Raw genomic sequence first — 13,730 nt, forward strand, 5'->3', positions numbered from 1 at the left:
AAATATATGGATGTTTTAGTTCCCCTGTTTTGTCACTGATCATCCTGCTCAACCTGAGAGATGACTGGAGGAGTGTGGATGCTTGGGACTGCACATGAACATGGGAGACCAGATTCCTTCTCCTGCTTCTGGAGCCAATCAGAGCAAGTGATGAAGAACAATATTCTCCCCTGCAGTGCCACAGAAAAGTGCCAGCCTGGTAGCCATTTAGCAGGGAGCTCTGGCTGTGGTATAATTGAACTCTGATCCTCTTGCCCTGTACAAAGCTGAAAGCACACCCAGCACTGAAGTGTCAGTGCTGTTTGTGCCCTTCTCTGTGACTGTCTCTGCTAAAGGCTCCCCGAGGAGTGACTACGTTGACTTGGGCAGCAGCAGTTTGCATTAAGCAACTCCAAAGCAACCATGTTCCAATGGAACTTCTGAAAGTGCTTCCAGAAGAGAGGACCTTGCAGTACTTAGAGCTGTTTGTCAAGGTATTATTGGAATTAGCCCAAAGAAGCACTGGAAGCTGTGTGGTCTTCTCAAAAGTAAGGTCTTATCTCTCTTTCCCAAGGGTTTCTACAGGTCTTTTGGAGCTTTCAGAGAGAAGCTATTTCTCTCTTGTCTTTTAAAGCACATTTACACATCAAATTAGAAGTACAAGCCAGCCTATTTAAACACATGTAAGCACATTCTGGATGAAGCTAGTAGGCAGAAAGCACAGCAGCTCTCAAGAAAGAGCAGCCTGAGCTTTATCACTGCTGCAAGCAAAGCACAAATTCTCCAGAGACCTCTGTGTTCCTAGTCTGGTTGCTAATGTTACAAAAGCACGTACAGAAGCCCATCACATATATCTCATTATTCTTACTGGGGCTAATTAGGAGAACACTAACACAGGCTCTGATCCCTCACACTGCTGTTTTGCTGTTTGTTGAGGCCCACTGTCCTTTTTTCTGGCTGCTGGAGCACCAGATGAGATGCAGTGGAAATTACTGCTGTACTTCACTGCTGCAGGGAGTGCTGTCATCTGAGAGACCATGTGGTGCTGCAGTCCTGACAGGAGGGATGTTTTTGCTCATGTTGTGGCTCTGTGCCATCTTTATCTCCTCATCCCCATGCAGGTGCCTGGAGGCTCCCAGTGGTGGCAGGCAGAGGCTGGCAGCACACCAGGGAGTGGGACTTGGATGGCAAGCGAGTTGTACTCCTGCAGTTTCAGTGGCAGAGCTGGCAAGCACCACCCCAAACAAACTGAGTTGGGGTCCCATTTTGTGGCTGTCTGGCATTACAGCCTTGTCTACATTTGGACAAGTGATTCCACTGGCTAATCTGATTCCAGCTATCAGCAGAACCATAGGGATTGCCAAGGCTGAACTAAGTGTGATTTCCATGAGAATCCAGGCAGAAGTACAGCAAAAATTGCAGCTCCTTGGTCTGGCTCTGGCTTTTGCAAGTGCCACTATATTACTACATTACTGTTGGCCTTCAAGCTGAGGTTTCCACTTAAGCTTGACCAAGCTTGTAGCAAATTCCTGCTGCATCATCAGCAAGCTCCTTTTAAGTTAATTGTCAAGATGTGTCACTACTACACTATGTGCTGCCATCGCCCCCTCCTCTTCTCAAGCTGAGCAGGTAGAGGAGAATTTGCTGCTTCCAAACACCCCCCTCCCCACCCTCTAGCAGGCCCAGTGTGGGTCTTGGATGACATCAACACCACTGGGTCAGAAATGGGGACTTTGAGCAAACCCAGGCAGCTCCTTCCCAGGCAGAGTGACCTTGGTCTGCTTTGAGAAGGCGTGGGTGGCAATGTCAGGCTGCAGAGCAGGCTGTGCCCTCTGATGCTTCCCTCATCCTGGCCTTCCCCAGCTGCCTAAGCCCTGGCAGGGGTGTTTGGCTGCACCCCGTGTGCAGCCACATCTCTCTGTGTGAGTAAAGGGGTGCTTTGGTACCCAGTTCGCATTAACTAAATATTTTTCTGATTTAGCCTGTGAAAGCTACAGATGAACAGAAGAAAATCCTAAATAAAATCTCAGGGCAAAGTTTGAAGTAAAGATGATGAACACCACTTATTTATGTAATTGTTCAGGTCTTAGGAGATTATTTTCCCCCCACAGAAAATATTGATTATGCATCATTTTTTGTTCTTATTTAACTTTTCTTAGTGTAACTACAGTTAAAAGAAGCACAAATAGACCTGCCTCAGAATGCTGAAATATGAAAACTGTATCAATTTTTGAATTTTCAATAAAACAAAACAAAACCTTTTAAAAAAAATCAGTTATTTAGACAAAACAATTTTCAGTGCAAGTGGAAACATTTTCTACCATTTGTACATAAATATTAAAAATGTGTTTAGAAAAAATCATGCCCCTTACTTTTCAAAAAGCTTGCTTTTATCAAGGCTGATAAATTACTAGAAACTAGGCTTTCTTCACATAAGCATTTACAGAATTTGTTAGAAGCGTCTCACCACAAATTTATTTCTGACCCCAAAGGTCTGTGCTCTGAAGCTGTGAATAGACTGCTGCACAATAAAAAAAAAGGGATCTAGAATTCATGTTTTAAATTGCAGCTACAATCCAAACATGTCATTTTAAATTGAGGCCAATTAAAAGCTTGAGAGAAAAACATGTAAGGTCATAGTATACAACAACAACCTACAAGAAAATATATATGTTAAACATAAGAGCAAGCAATTCCAGGTTTACAGTTCAAACATACAAATTTTAATACTGACCAACAGGCGTGTCCTCTGAAAGGCTGAGAAGTGCCATGTTCCCGTTTGTGCTTCTGGCTCCATTATCAAAGAAATAGGGGGCATAATTTGCCTGAACTGCAATTAAAACAAAACAGAAGCCAAACAAAAGCATTTTGTAGGTGACAGTTATCTGGCTGCCTCAGTTACCTGACTCTCAGTAAACAGGAGCTGTTTAGGGAATACTAGGAGTGCATAACACACCCAGTTGCTGCAATAGACTTTCAGAACTGTATCTGTATAGATATTTTTAATAAAATTACTTCTATGTGCCACTGTGCCAATATTTACACAGCAAGAAATAGAGACAGTATATAAAAAACCTCCCAATCAACAGAAACAAAACAAATAGCAGGATCTCCCTTAAAAAACTCAACCAGTTCCAGACAACTTCAATGAAAAATTAACTTGTTCAGCTTGCAATGATGGAACACCTCTCCTCTACTCTACACATAACAAGCCTGAAACTTTCCCAGTGCCTCGGTACCTTATCCAGAATTCTTACCCAGTGTTCTAAGCACATCCTGCCTTAAAATTATGCCTACTACATGAGCAATTAGCCATAATTAAATACTTACTTGCTGCCAGACAACAGCAAAGTTTAAAAAAAAACAAAACAAAAAACAATTAGTTGTCATTCTACTGACTGACTGTTAGAGATTCAAAATAGCCAATTTGAAACAAAACTGCAAATATATAAACACAGAGTGTAACATTTGCACAAGGACAAGTTGCCATGGAAAATATTTCAGAACAACATTACCACATCAGTAAGGATAACTACAGGATTTAAGGTTATGCTTGTATTCTCCTGTATTTTACTTAACAAAGTGATTATTGTACTCACCCAGGCAAACATGCACCAAACTGAGAAATAAGGAGGGGGTGAAATGCCTTACATGCTTCATCCCACTGAAGAAAGAGCCAACTTCTTCTGTGTTATAAGGGCTTGGTTTTTGTTGTTTATTTTTTTATCTCTCTGAAATGTCCAGGAAAGTGCCCTTCAGACTGATGTAGCAGAGAAATGTGGAAGAGGCAGTAACAGATGCTAAGATGTTAAGCGGATGACACGTCTTAATTTCTGAGGAATTTAAAGAAGCTCCTTCCTACCACCTAATTAGACCAATTACTTTGCAGGGAGCTGTGGGACTCATCTCTGAGACAAGATTTGGAGGAATCAGTGTAACTCTCATGTTTTGCTTTCAGTACTGTATTTCTCTGTCCAAACACACAAGTCAGGGAGAAGGTAAAGTAGAAATTTGTTTTCTTTCTGAACTCTATCTTTAATTCTCTAAGGTGCTTTAAGAGCTAAAAAGTTTATTTTCATTTTAGCTCTGGTAATCGTGAGAAACTACAAAAGAAGAAAAGCTAGTATTAGCAAAAACAATAGAAATTATTGTTACAATTTAAAAGAAAGCACATATGATAGCAAAAAAATACACAACACTGCATATTAAAAATGCAGAAGTCAAAATGTTCTTTTTATGAGTTGGCCTGATCATTTAATTCTTAAACAGCATGAATTGCTGAAAGCATCTTTTACTTTCAGCAGGAAATTTCCAACATACTGAGAAGTGTGTTTAACCATCAACACACTGAAAAAGTTAACAGAACAGCTTTTTCAAATTGCTTGGTTTGACATACAGAAAGTGTTTTCACTAACTAAAAATACATATAAAAACATACATAACTAAAAATACAAACCTGTCTGAAAGGAGCTCCATCAGTGGCAGTATGTGACTCAATGACTCTTGTGGTCCCCTCCAGCTCAGGTGATTCTGTGACTGCGATCCTGCAGCACCTGGCTGCCAAGACCTGAGGTGTTTACATTGGAGCTGAGCTGTTTAAACCTGACCTGCAGCAGAGCACTTGCTCTTTAAGGATGTGTTAATGGAGTTTTCTGGGTTAATTAAGGGCCAGAGTGAAAGACGTGTCCAAGGAACTGATCAGTCAAGGAGCTCCCCATGACAGTGCTTTAAGAAGTGGCAGAAGCTGCACAGGCTGGGTGGCTGCAGTGGCACAGGTGAGGTGGGCACATGCAGTGGAAACACTGAAAGCAGGTACAGAGGCAGGAAGCAGCCTCACACAGGGCAGCAGTGGAAGCTTTGGCTCCCTCAGTCTCCCATGTTTTATCACTGTTTGCTGAAGCTGCAGAAGGGAGCAGGTGATTGTTCCCCAGGCATGAGCCCACAGACAGAGTCTCCCCTCCCAGCCCTGTGGAGTGCAGAGCTGAAGATGGGCAGGGGCTCCAGGGATTGCTCTCATCCATCACTCATGGAGGGCAGGGACAGGCTGGGCAGCTCCAGTATATTTTTCCTAGAGAGGGAGCTGACAGCTGGATCCTGTCACACATATATAGTGTACCTTACCCTGACAAATGCTGGAGGGGGCCACAGGAGAGGCCTTTGCTGCAGACAGTGCTGTGCTGCTCCCATGCTGTGGACAGGGCTTGTGGGTGCCTGCAGATCCCCTGGGATCCACAGTGCTGCTGGCAGGACACCTCTGCCTGCAGAACAGGTCAGCTGTAAGGCTCTCCAAAGGAGAAAAGCAAAACTCTTGGGCCAATATTAACAAAACTCATCACCCATAATGGAATTTACCAGAGAATGGCACAGAGAGCAAAAGAAGGCTGCAAATGCATGAGACAAATTAATGAAGACTGTGTTTGCTGATGACTAACAAATGTCATGACACCTGCAAACCCTGGTTCAGTTCAGCACTACATTATGACCTGCCAGAAGGTTGGAAGTTCAATCAGGGGTAGGCTCTTTGATATCTTGATCTCTTTCTGACCATCTCCTGTGAGATCAGACCTTTGTTCTGGCTCTGTATGATTATATTTGCAGAGCACTATTTACAAAAGCTCCATGTTGAACTGATCTGTGACTGCAGCAGTGGCCTGTAAAGCTCAGGGAAACCTGCAGCAGGCAACTATGAAAAACAAATGTATTTTTAGTGCATTTAAATTCATGATATGGGGATCCAAAGCTGAAAACTGTGTGGGAGCAGATACACATATAGAAGATGGATATAAATTTAGTCCCTGTTGTAGATTTAATCATCCCATCTCTGTCAAAAATAGTATTAAACCACTGACAAAATCACAGAAATAGATCTGCATGGTGCCCAAAAGAAAATATAAATAGCACCTAAATGTCTTCTCATCTGCCTCCTCAACCCAGAACTAACAATATGTTTTGGTTTTTTTTTTTCTAGAGAGAATTTTCCTAGAACAAGTGATGGAGAGCTGTTGTCAAAGTTAATAGCTGTCTGTTCCCCTGGTTTCATCCCCTGGGGATCTGAATCTCTAGGGCCTGCATCTCCAAGGAAGCAAAATGCCTCCCTCCTGAATTTCAATGAGTTTGAGCTCTTAATCTCCTTACAGTTTGAAAACCTAGCTAATATGTGTCTATGCACAGTCAGATCCATACCTAACACAGCAACATGCGACAGAGTTGTTTTTTCTGTCAGAAAATATACTTTGATCAAAACCAACACAGCTCATGGATCCAGGCTTATTTTGATGAATTTTCTCCTTTGGAAGAAAAGGAGGGAGTTTCAGGAAAGCAGTACCTTCTGTCCCAACATTTTTGGGAATGGTAGGATCCCTCTCTCTATATACAAGAAACTTGCTATTTTGTACATCTTTAGCATATCAAGTAACAAGAAACATAAAAGAAAAATGAAATATACCCATCTGATCTCAAATATACCCACATGATCTGGACCAACGACCAACTGGTTTCCCAGGGTTTTGTTTACTATTCAGTACAAAAAACATCCAGAAAAGATTCCAATAGCTTCAGAACAGAAGCTTGGGTGACTGATTAGCAATATCTACCGGAGCTTGTTAGACAACCTGAATTTTTATACAATTTAAGTTTAGATGTTGAAGGCTGCTACAATAATGCAGTGAATATTTTTCAGACTTCCTCTCCTCTGAGCACAGCTGAGGTGAAATAGGGTGTACAACTGCATGGCTGTAGAACTGCTGGGTTGTGCAGTGAGAAGCCCCCTGGGACGCCTTGAGCCATGGGTGCTTTTCTTCCCCTGAGACAAAGGGGAACATGAAACCAGATCATTGCTGGGCACAGGGGCCAGACACAACACCAGCCACACACAAGGCCAGCTCCTGCCCTGTTATCTTTGATCTCTTTGAGCCTTTGAGAATCTTGGAAAACCCTGGGCCCCACCATGTTCACATTTTTAGCCCTAATACTTAAGCTTAAGACTAGTAATCCTCCTTAATAAAATATGGCTGACAAGAAAGGGGCTTTCACCAACTACCAAGAGCTGCACTTTTTCTGTTCACACAACCCTGAATGGGGGAATTGTGGGTCCCACAAAGACAGCTGCTCTTGAGCCTAGTCCCAAAGCACAGCCTAAAATGTTGGCCAGACTAGAACTGGCAGCAGATGCCAATGTAAAACAGCACCTAAACTTGCCCAGGAGCACAGCCCCTCACACTGCACAGCAATGCCACCAGGAACTTGGGGTGGGGGCAGTGGGAGTTCTGTTCATAGCTGAGGGAGTGAGTGCCCTGTAGTGCCACTGGAATCCCAGCTGGCACCTGCTGCCACCTGTGCTGGCAGGCAGAGCAGAGGGCACTGACTGAGCTGGCACGGAGGGAAATTACTCTTTCCACACCGTGGGTGGCCCTTCCACCTCAGGGCAACCACATTAGAGCTGCCCACCTGGGCCATGCCTGCTTGGCATATAAATGGGAGGCTTTCATGAGTTGCATTTTGATCAGCTTTTGGATGCTTACATGCATTTGCAATTTAAAAATCATGAGAAAAATAAAATGAAAGAAATGACAGATATTATTTTCCACTGTCCCGCTTTCCTTTTTTAGCTATGTGCTGTCTTCAGATTTTGTGTTTCCATTTTCCTCTCTTCTATGCTCTGGACAAGTATTGATAAGTAATAAAGTTCACACTCATATAACAACAGCTCAAGCTACTTTTTTTATATGCTTATTGAATTTGGGGTATATACGACATTAGGCATTACCCTGGAGAGGAGTACTCAGCATTTTTTGTGTGCACATTTGTGCGTGTCAATAAATACAACATAGAAAGTGCTGCACCCTTTATATAAACCTCAGCATGTGCAGAAAGACACCAAATCACACTGTGGCATTCTCTTTGTAAATCACATGCTATAACAGGCTGTGGGACTTACCATTGATACCTGGAGGCATTATGCACAGCACACTTCATTCAGAATTCCTCATGCAATTCTGCAACAGAGAGAAATGAACCTCAGTCAAATGTTCTCAAAACTCTCTCTATTCTCACATCTTTGAAAGTGATTGGGAAGTTGTTTTTTAGCTTGAAAACAAAGGAAGGGACCATGACATAAACCACAGGTAAGACAGACACCCTAACAACCCTGGCCCCAGCTGGGCTGTCCCTTGCACACCAAAGGGTCAGTGCAGTAGTAAGTCCCACAGCATGGTGTGAGCATGAGTTGTCTCAGCTGATCTCCAAACAGCTTAGGAGCAGCAGGAATGCCGAGGTAAGGTAAATGTAATGATCACACTTGTTGCCTGGGTGTTTGCTGCCCGGCTGGATTTTGCAGTGGTCCTGCCCTGGGAGGGCTCAGAGCACTCTTGTTTCACCAGAGCTGAGACTCACTTAATCACACAGCTCCCACCATGAACCAAACAAAACACTCCTGCCAGCCCAAACAACATAATTTCTCCTCCTAAAAATCTCCCTGAAAGGACTGAGAGATGACTTGTACTGGGGCATATCATCACTCTCCACCAATTTCCATTAATACAGAATACAGATGATGCTGGAAATCCAGGAACAGCTATTGATTACATTTCAGATGACTGGTTTTGGTGGTGAAGAATTTTACATGACCCAGCTTTTACACTTTCATAGCACAGCACCATACCTTCTGTCTGATTGCTGGGAGAAACTACAGGAACAGGGGAGTCTGCAAGAACCTGGGCTAGTTTCTTGGTGGGAGAGAAAAGACTAAAGTTCCTCAAAAGTCTTCAAGGTCCATCTCTACATTTTGAATTACCAGCTGTGAGAGAGAAACAGACTTGCAATAGGTCAAACATTGCTCAGTAGGAACTACAAAAGAGAATCAGTCCTATATCTAGGTGGTTAATTCTAATCAGAGATGTGTGCTTGAGTCCTTGGCCATTATCACTAAACTCTGATCCTCCCAGTTGCCAGAACAAATATGCCACCTCCTAAATGAGTTTATGCATCTCCCCACAGCCTACTCTCATCACTTAGGAAAGGCAAATTTGTTAAAATGACGTGGAAATTTTAGTAGTCATGACACATTAAAATGCAAACAAATAAACACCTCTTTCTTCCTCTCACTTTCATTTTCTTGCTATTAATTGAAAGAATTTATCATTCTAAAAGGAAAATGAGCTCATTGTTACAGTTCTGACACATGGGGGTTTTCATATCTAGCACAGACTGTCAGCCCAAGATCATTAAATAATCAGCCCAAGATCATTAAATTCACATAAATGTAATCAAAAGATACTGATGTGATCATGAGTGACCTTGGTTAAATTTATAAACCTCTCTTAGTTCAGTAATTCCAGGCTGAAAGCAACACTGTACTGTTTAGTTTAAGGAATTTAATGAACAGCATGAGTTGTAACTCAGCTGTCTATGCATCCTTTTTTATATTTCAGCTCCACTAAGCAGCGTGCAGGAGAATGGTGAAACCTGGGTAGTACCATAGAATGGTTTGTGCTGGAAGGAACCTTTAAAATCCATCTAGTCCAAAGCCCTGCAACAAGCAAGAACATCTTCAACTAGATCAGGTTGCTCCTGAATGTTTCCATGGACAGGGCATCTACAGCTTCTCAGGGCAGCCTCTGCCAGTACTTCATCATCCTCATCAGAAAAAATTTAGTCTGATAAAACACATAGCATGAAAAGACTTTGTAACTCAACTGGTTCAGGAAGATACAGCCACAGAGCAGAAGAAGGAAAAGATTCCCAATTCATGGAAAGAAAAACCAAGATCTAGAGAGGTGACTACAAGCATTATATCGACTTCAGCCCCTCGGGTTTGAACCCCGCCCCCCCCCATTTTGGATAACAAGAACAGGAACACGCAGCCATGATGTTCTAATCTCCAAAGAAATTAAGAAATTACAATATCAGGATAACAGAGGGAGTGCAAACACCAAATATCTACCAGTTTTAGCATTTCCACAGTGGCTTTAAAACAGACAAAAAAGTGGTTTCCCAACAAAATGTGGTGGGCATTTTTTCCACACAAGTAAAAGATGGTACTTTCATCCCATCAGAAAAAAATGCTAGCCTACACACCAAAAATCTCAGAGCATTTGCGTGCATGATTTATCATGAGTTATTGTCATTCACTGTGGGTGGCAGCAGAGGTTTGGGGAATTCCTGGGAGAACTTATCTCAGATACAGCTTCTCCTGGTTTTAGTCTGCCAAAAAGTGTTTTATAGCATTTGCAAAAAAAGGTGCTGCAGGTTACTGAGAAAAGGGGACCATTTTCTGCAACTGCTAAGTAATTAAAGTTCCTGCTATCCATTTTGCTAGCTTAGAGGCTTTTAAAGACCACTGCAAAATCCATTTACAATTCAGTAACTTTGCTTCTTTGGAGCAACGAATCACTCTCCTCATTTTCTTTTGACAGGGATGGAAAATGAACAAATAGTCCCTAGAATATCCAGGTATATTTAGATAGCCTACATTCACTCCAGCAGCATGATCTGTGATGGATGTGGTGCTGTGGAGCATGACACAGATCTGTGTGAAGGATGCCATTTAGCAGCAGACAGGCAGTCCAAGTTATTTATGAAAGAAGTAGTATTGTTCATTGTTTTGCCTGTAAAAATTATACATATAACTCAGAGTTGGGGTGTGAATAATGAATAAATCAAGATTTTATAGTTTACTCAGTGTGGCTGAGAAAAATAATGATACTTGTTTAGGCAGAGCAAAGAAGCACTTGTGTTCTCCCCATAAATCTCCTGGCTGGTGTGCATGCCATAGGCATCCCTGTGTGGATGTCCTGCTTACAAGACTGTAACATGACTTGTTGAACCAAGGGATGTATGAAAATGAAACATGCTCCTTTCACTGTCTGACCAGACTCAGCTGTTCAGGACAGGAATGACATGAATGCAAAGACTGCAGGTGAACCAAAGCCCTTGCTAGAGATCAGCTCTGAACCACAGCAGCACTTTGGCCACAGGGGTGATGCAGCCCCTGGATTTCACTCAGATAAATGTATGATTCATAAATGTATGATACTGTGACTGCAGGTGGCTCTTCTGATGATCTCTCTTGGGAATTCAGGTGTGTGCCTTAAACCATTCTCCAAAGGGAATCCCACAAGTCAGCAACCCTCATACTGGACTAAGTGACAAGGTACTTACCTTGTTAGGGTATGGAGATCCCACTGGCCAGAGCACACACCAGCCTTTGCCTTGGATTGCTGTGTCCAGAGGAAACCTGAGTACCCAGGCAGCCTTATACCAAAGCAGTGCTTGTCCTTAACCTAGAAAACAAGCTATGTGTCAACAGATTTTCTATTCCAAGAATATTAAATACTCAGCTTTGAAGTAATTTACTTCCAAAACACATGAGACTATTGTTCTGTTCCCACTTGCATTTTCCACCAGCTATCTACCCTTTGCCTGGAGAGATTTCTAAAATCATTGTGTGTATATGGTTCTCAAATCAAATAGTTTAACCTGGTGAGAGCCTAAATATTGTCTCCATTCCTACTAGCTCTACGTATGAGCACTGTGCTCTCACCATCTCCTCCCACACTTTCTAGTACTTTAGCTCAAAATGCTGTACTTCCTTTTTTTTTTTAACAATCTATCAATAAGATAAATCAAGGGAATTACATAGCAAGAATCTCAACAATAGATGTTGAGGAATTAATAAAATATCTGAGAAAAGACTTCCACATCTGCTAACTAAGATTATACAATCCAAAGTTACTGCAGTGAATGCTGAAATACAAATTAAATGACAGAAAAATCCCTTCTCATACTGTGGCTTTAAGATGGAGCCTTGAAACAGAGATGTTCAAATCCTCTAAGTGTCCTTGGTACAAAATTAGTGTCTGAAAGCAAAAAAAAAAAAAAAGCAATGCAGCCCCATTTTACAAGATATTTTTTGAAAATATACACTCCAGTCAATCTCATGGACAGATTTTCATGGAGACAAATTAATGTAGTTCAGCAGTTGAGGAAATTCACCTTCAGAATTTCTTTGAGATCCCACATAGACAAAGAAGGGGTGAGGGACCATCATGCCAAGAGGCAAAATATGAATTTTCTGTTCAATGAGAACTAACAAGAAAGAAGACTTGACATGTTTAGAAATAAAAGAAAGCATGGAAAGAATCTTGGAGAAGGAAATAGAAAGTTTTGTTCAAAAAGAGAGGAAAAAGTGCAAAGCACATTTTATAATAAAATTATGAAGAGTAGATTGACTTTACGGCTCAGACTCAAGGATCTGTTCTAAAAACTGCTGAGTCCTGACTTAAATGGAAATTTAAGAGGAGCTCCTTTTAAAGACTATCAAAGGTGGAGCTTACGAGGTTAAGGTCAAGACACACGGAGTGCTTTCTCTCTTTTCATCAACCATGCTCCTGAAGATGTGTGCAGAATAAAGCAGCAGTATTGGTATGTATTTAACTAAGTAAAGGGAAAATGCTGAATTGTTTAACCTTGGTACACTCAAACAACATCAAGAGCACAGTGACAATTGCCATCATTTATGGTTTCCCAAGTAATGGAAGTTAAAAACTAGAAAGCCACTGAGTCAAAAAGAATTCTTTAAAGAGGGACTTGAACACACTGCTGCATTATCTCAGCTCATACAGAGTCTTGTTCTCAATCACCTCACTGTTTCTCTGATAACATTCATAAACAGATGGACTTTTTCACACTTTTTTTTTCTTTTATGAAAACATCTTCCTATACAGGCATACTGATCCCTTGGGAAGAAATCTGTGATGCAAATAGGTTTTAGCATTGCTCAGTGAACAGATCACACAACTGGCACTGACTGGGACACAGGGTTCTGGGACAATGCAAACAGGAAGCTTTGTCCGGAGGACCCACCTAGCAAAGACAGCATTTTCCAGTGCATCTCAGTTTTGGGAGACAATTTGAATTCTACAGAGAATTACTTTTCAGAGACCAGGCGAGCACCAAAGGATGCCTCAGGAATACGTCTTTTTGCCTCCTTGAGGTTGGCATCAGCGCTGAAGACCAAACAACATGACAAAACCCAACAGAAAAGCACTCTTCTTCCCTGACCTAAGCAGCACCTTGCTTATCAGGTGCTTGAGGGGAAACCCTGTTGCTCTTTGGCTTTTGCACTCAGAGTTCCTTTAGCCAGGATGCAACCATTGCTGTGACTGCAGCACACATCACAAATGGAGTGACAGCAGTGCAGTTAAATGATTGTATGTGTCGCAGCACACGCTGCAGTTGACATGGCCACAACACACAGAATGTCACCACACAATTTCAGAAGGCTTCAACCCATACAGAGTAACATCACTCCAGAAGGCTGCAAGCATTGCCCTTCTGATTCTTCAGCCCAGCCTTTTATCCCCTCATGTTGATGCCCTGCCCCTGTGTGCCCTCTGCTCCCTTTGGTGGTTGGTCAGTGCCCCTGGGCACTCCCTGGCTCATTGCTGTCAGTGCTGCTCACAGCTGTGCCCACCCCCAATCACCACAAACTGTGACCCTACATGCACAGGTGCCTGCTGGGCAGTGAACAAACAGGCATTTTTGTGTGGTGGAACCTTTGAATGCTGGGGTCCCAGTGCCTCCTAGAGCAGGCGTAAATCATCAGCCCTGAGTGCCTGTGCTGTATGAGCAGCTGGGAGCAATCAGCTCCTAAAGGAACATCCCAGCTGCAGCCTGAGTGTCTCTCTGGTGTGAGAGCTTCTTGGGAGAACTGTGATATGGGAAAACTATATGTATATGAAAATTCAGAATTT

The 13,730-nt window shown here is 42.3% G+C and overlaps 1 protein-coding gene across 18 annotated transcripts in view; it reads right to left on the bottom strand.

The window, feature by feature from the left end:
• Positions 1 to 13,730, bottom strand: part of CDHR1 (cadherin related family member 1) — a 70,210-nt gene that overhangs the window by 41,231 nt on the left and 15,249 nt on the right. For 7 of the 18 annotated variants that reach the window (XM_064430231.1, XM_064430225.1, XM_064430223.1 and 4 more), the window contains 4 exons: positions 11,137 to 11,258; positions 7,916 to 7,973; positions 5,101 to 5,237; positions 2,714 to 2,809 (listed from right to left, as the gene is read on the bottom strand). In XM_064430231.1, the coding sequence (XP_064286301.1) occupies positions 2,714 to 2,809; positions 5,101 to 5,237; positions 7,916 to 7,953 (271 nt within the window). In that variant the 5' untranslated portion in view covers positions 7,954 to 7,973; positions 11,137 to 11,258. Of the gene's footprint in view, positions 1 to 2,713; positions 2,810 to 3,309; positions 3,542 to 3,578; positions 4,083 to 4,435; positions 4,547 to 5,100; positions 5,238 to 7,915; positions 7,974 to 11,136; positions 11,259 to 11,762; positions 11,818 to 13,038; positions 13,100 to 13,730 lie in introns of those variants that run through there. The other 11 variants (XM_064430229.1, XM_064430228.1, XM_064430232.1 and 8 more) reach the window with 11 other exon arrangements.

Source organism: Passer domesticus, chromosome 8 (assembly GCF_036417665.1).
Source record: "Passer domesticus isolate bPasDom1 chromosome 8, bPasDom1.hap1, whole genome shotgun sequence".
NCBI classification, from domain to species: Eukaryota; Metazoa; Chordata; class Aves; order Passeriformes; family Passeridae; genus Passer; species Passer domesticus.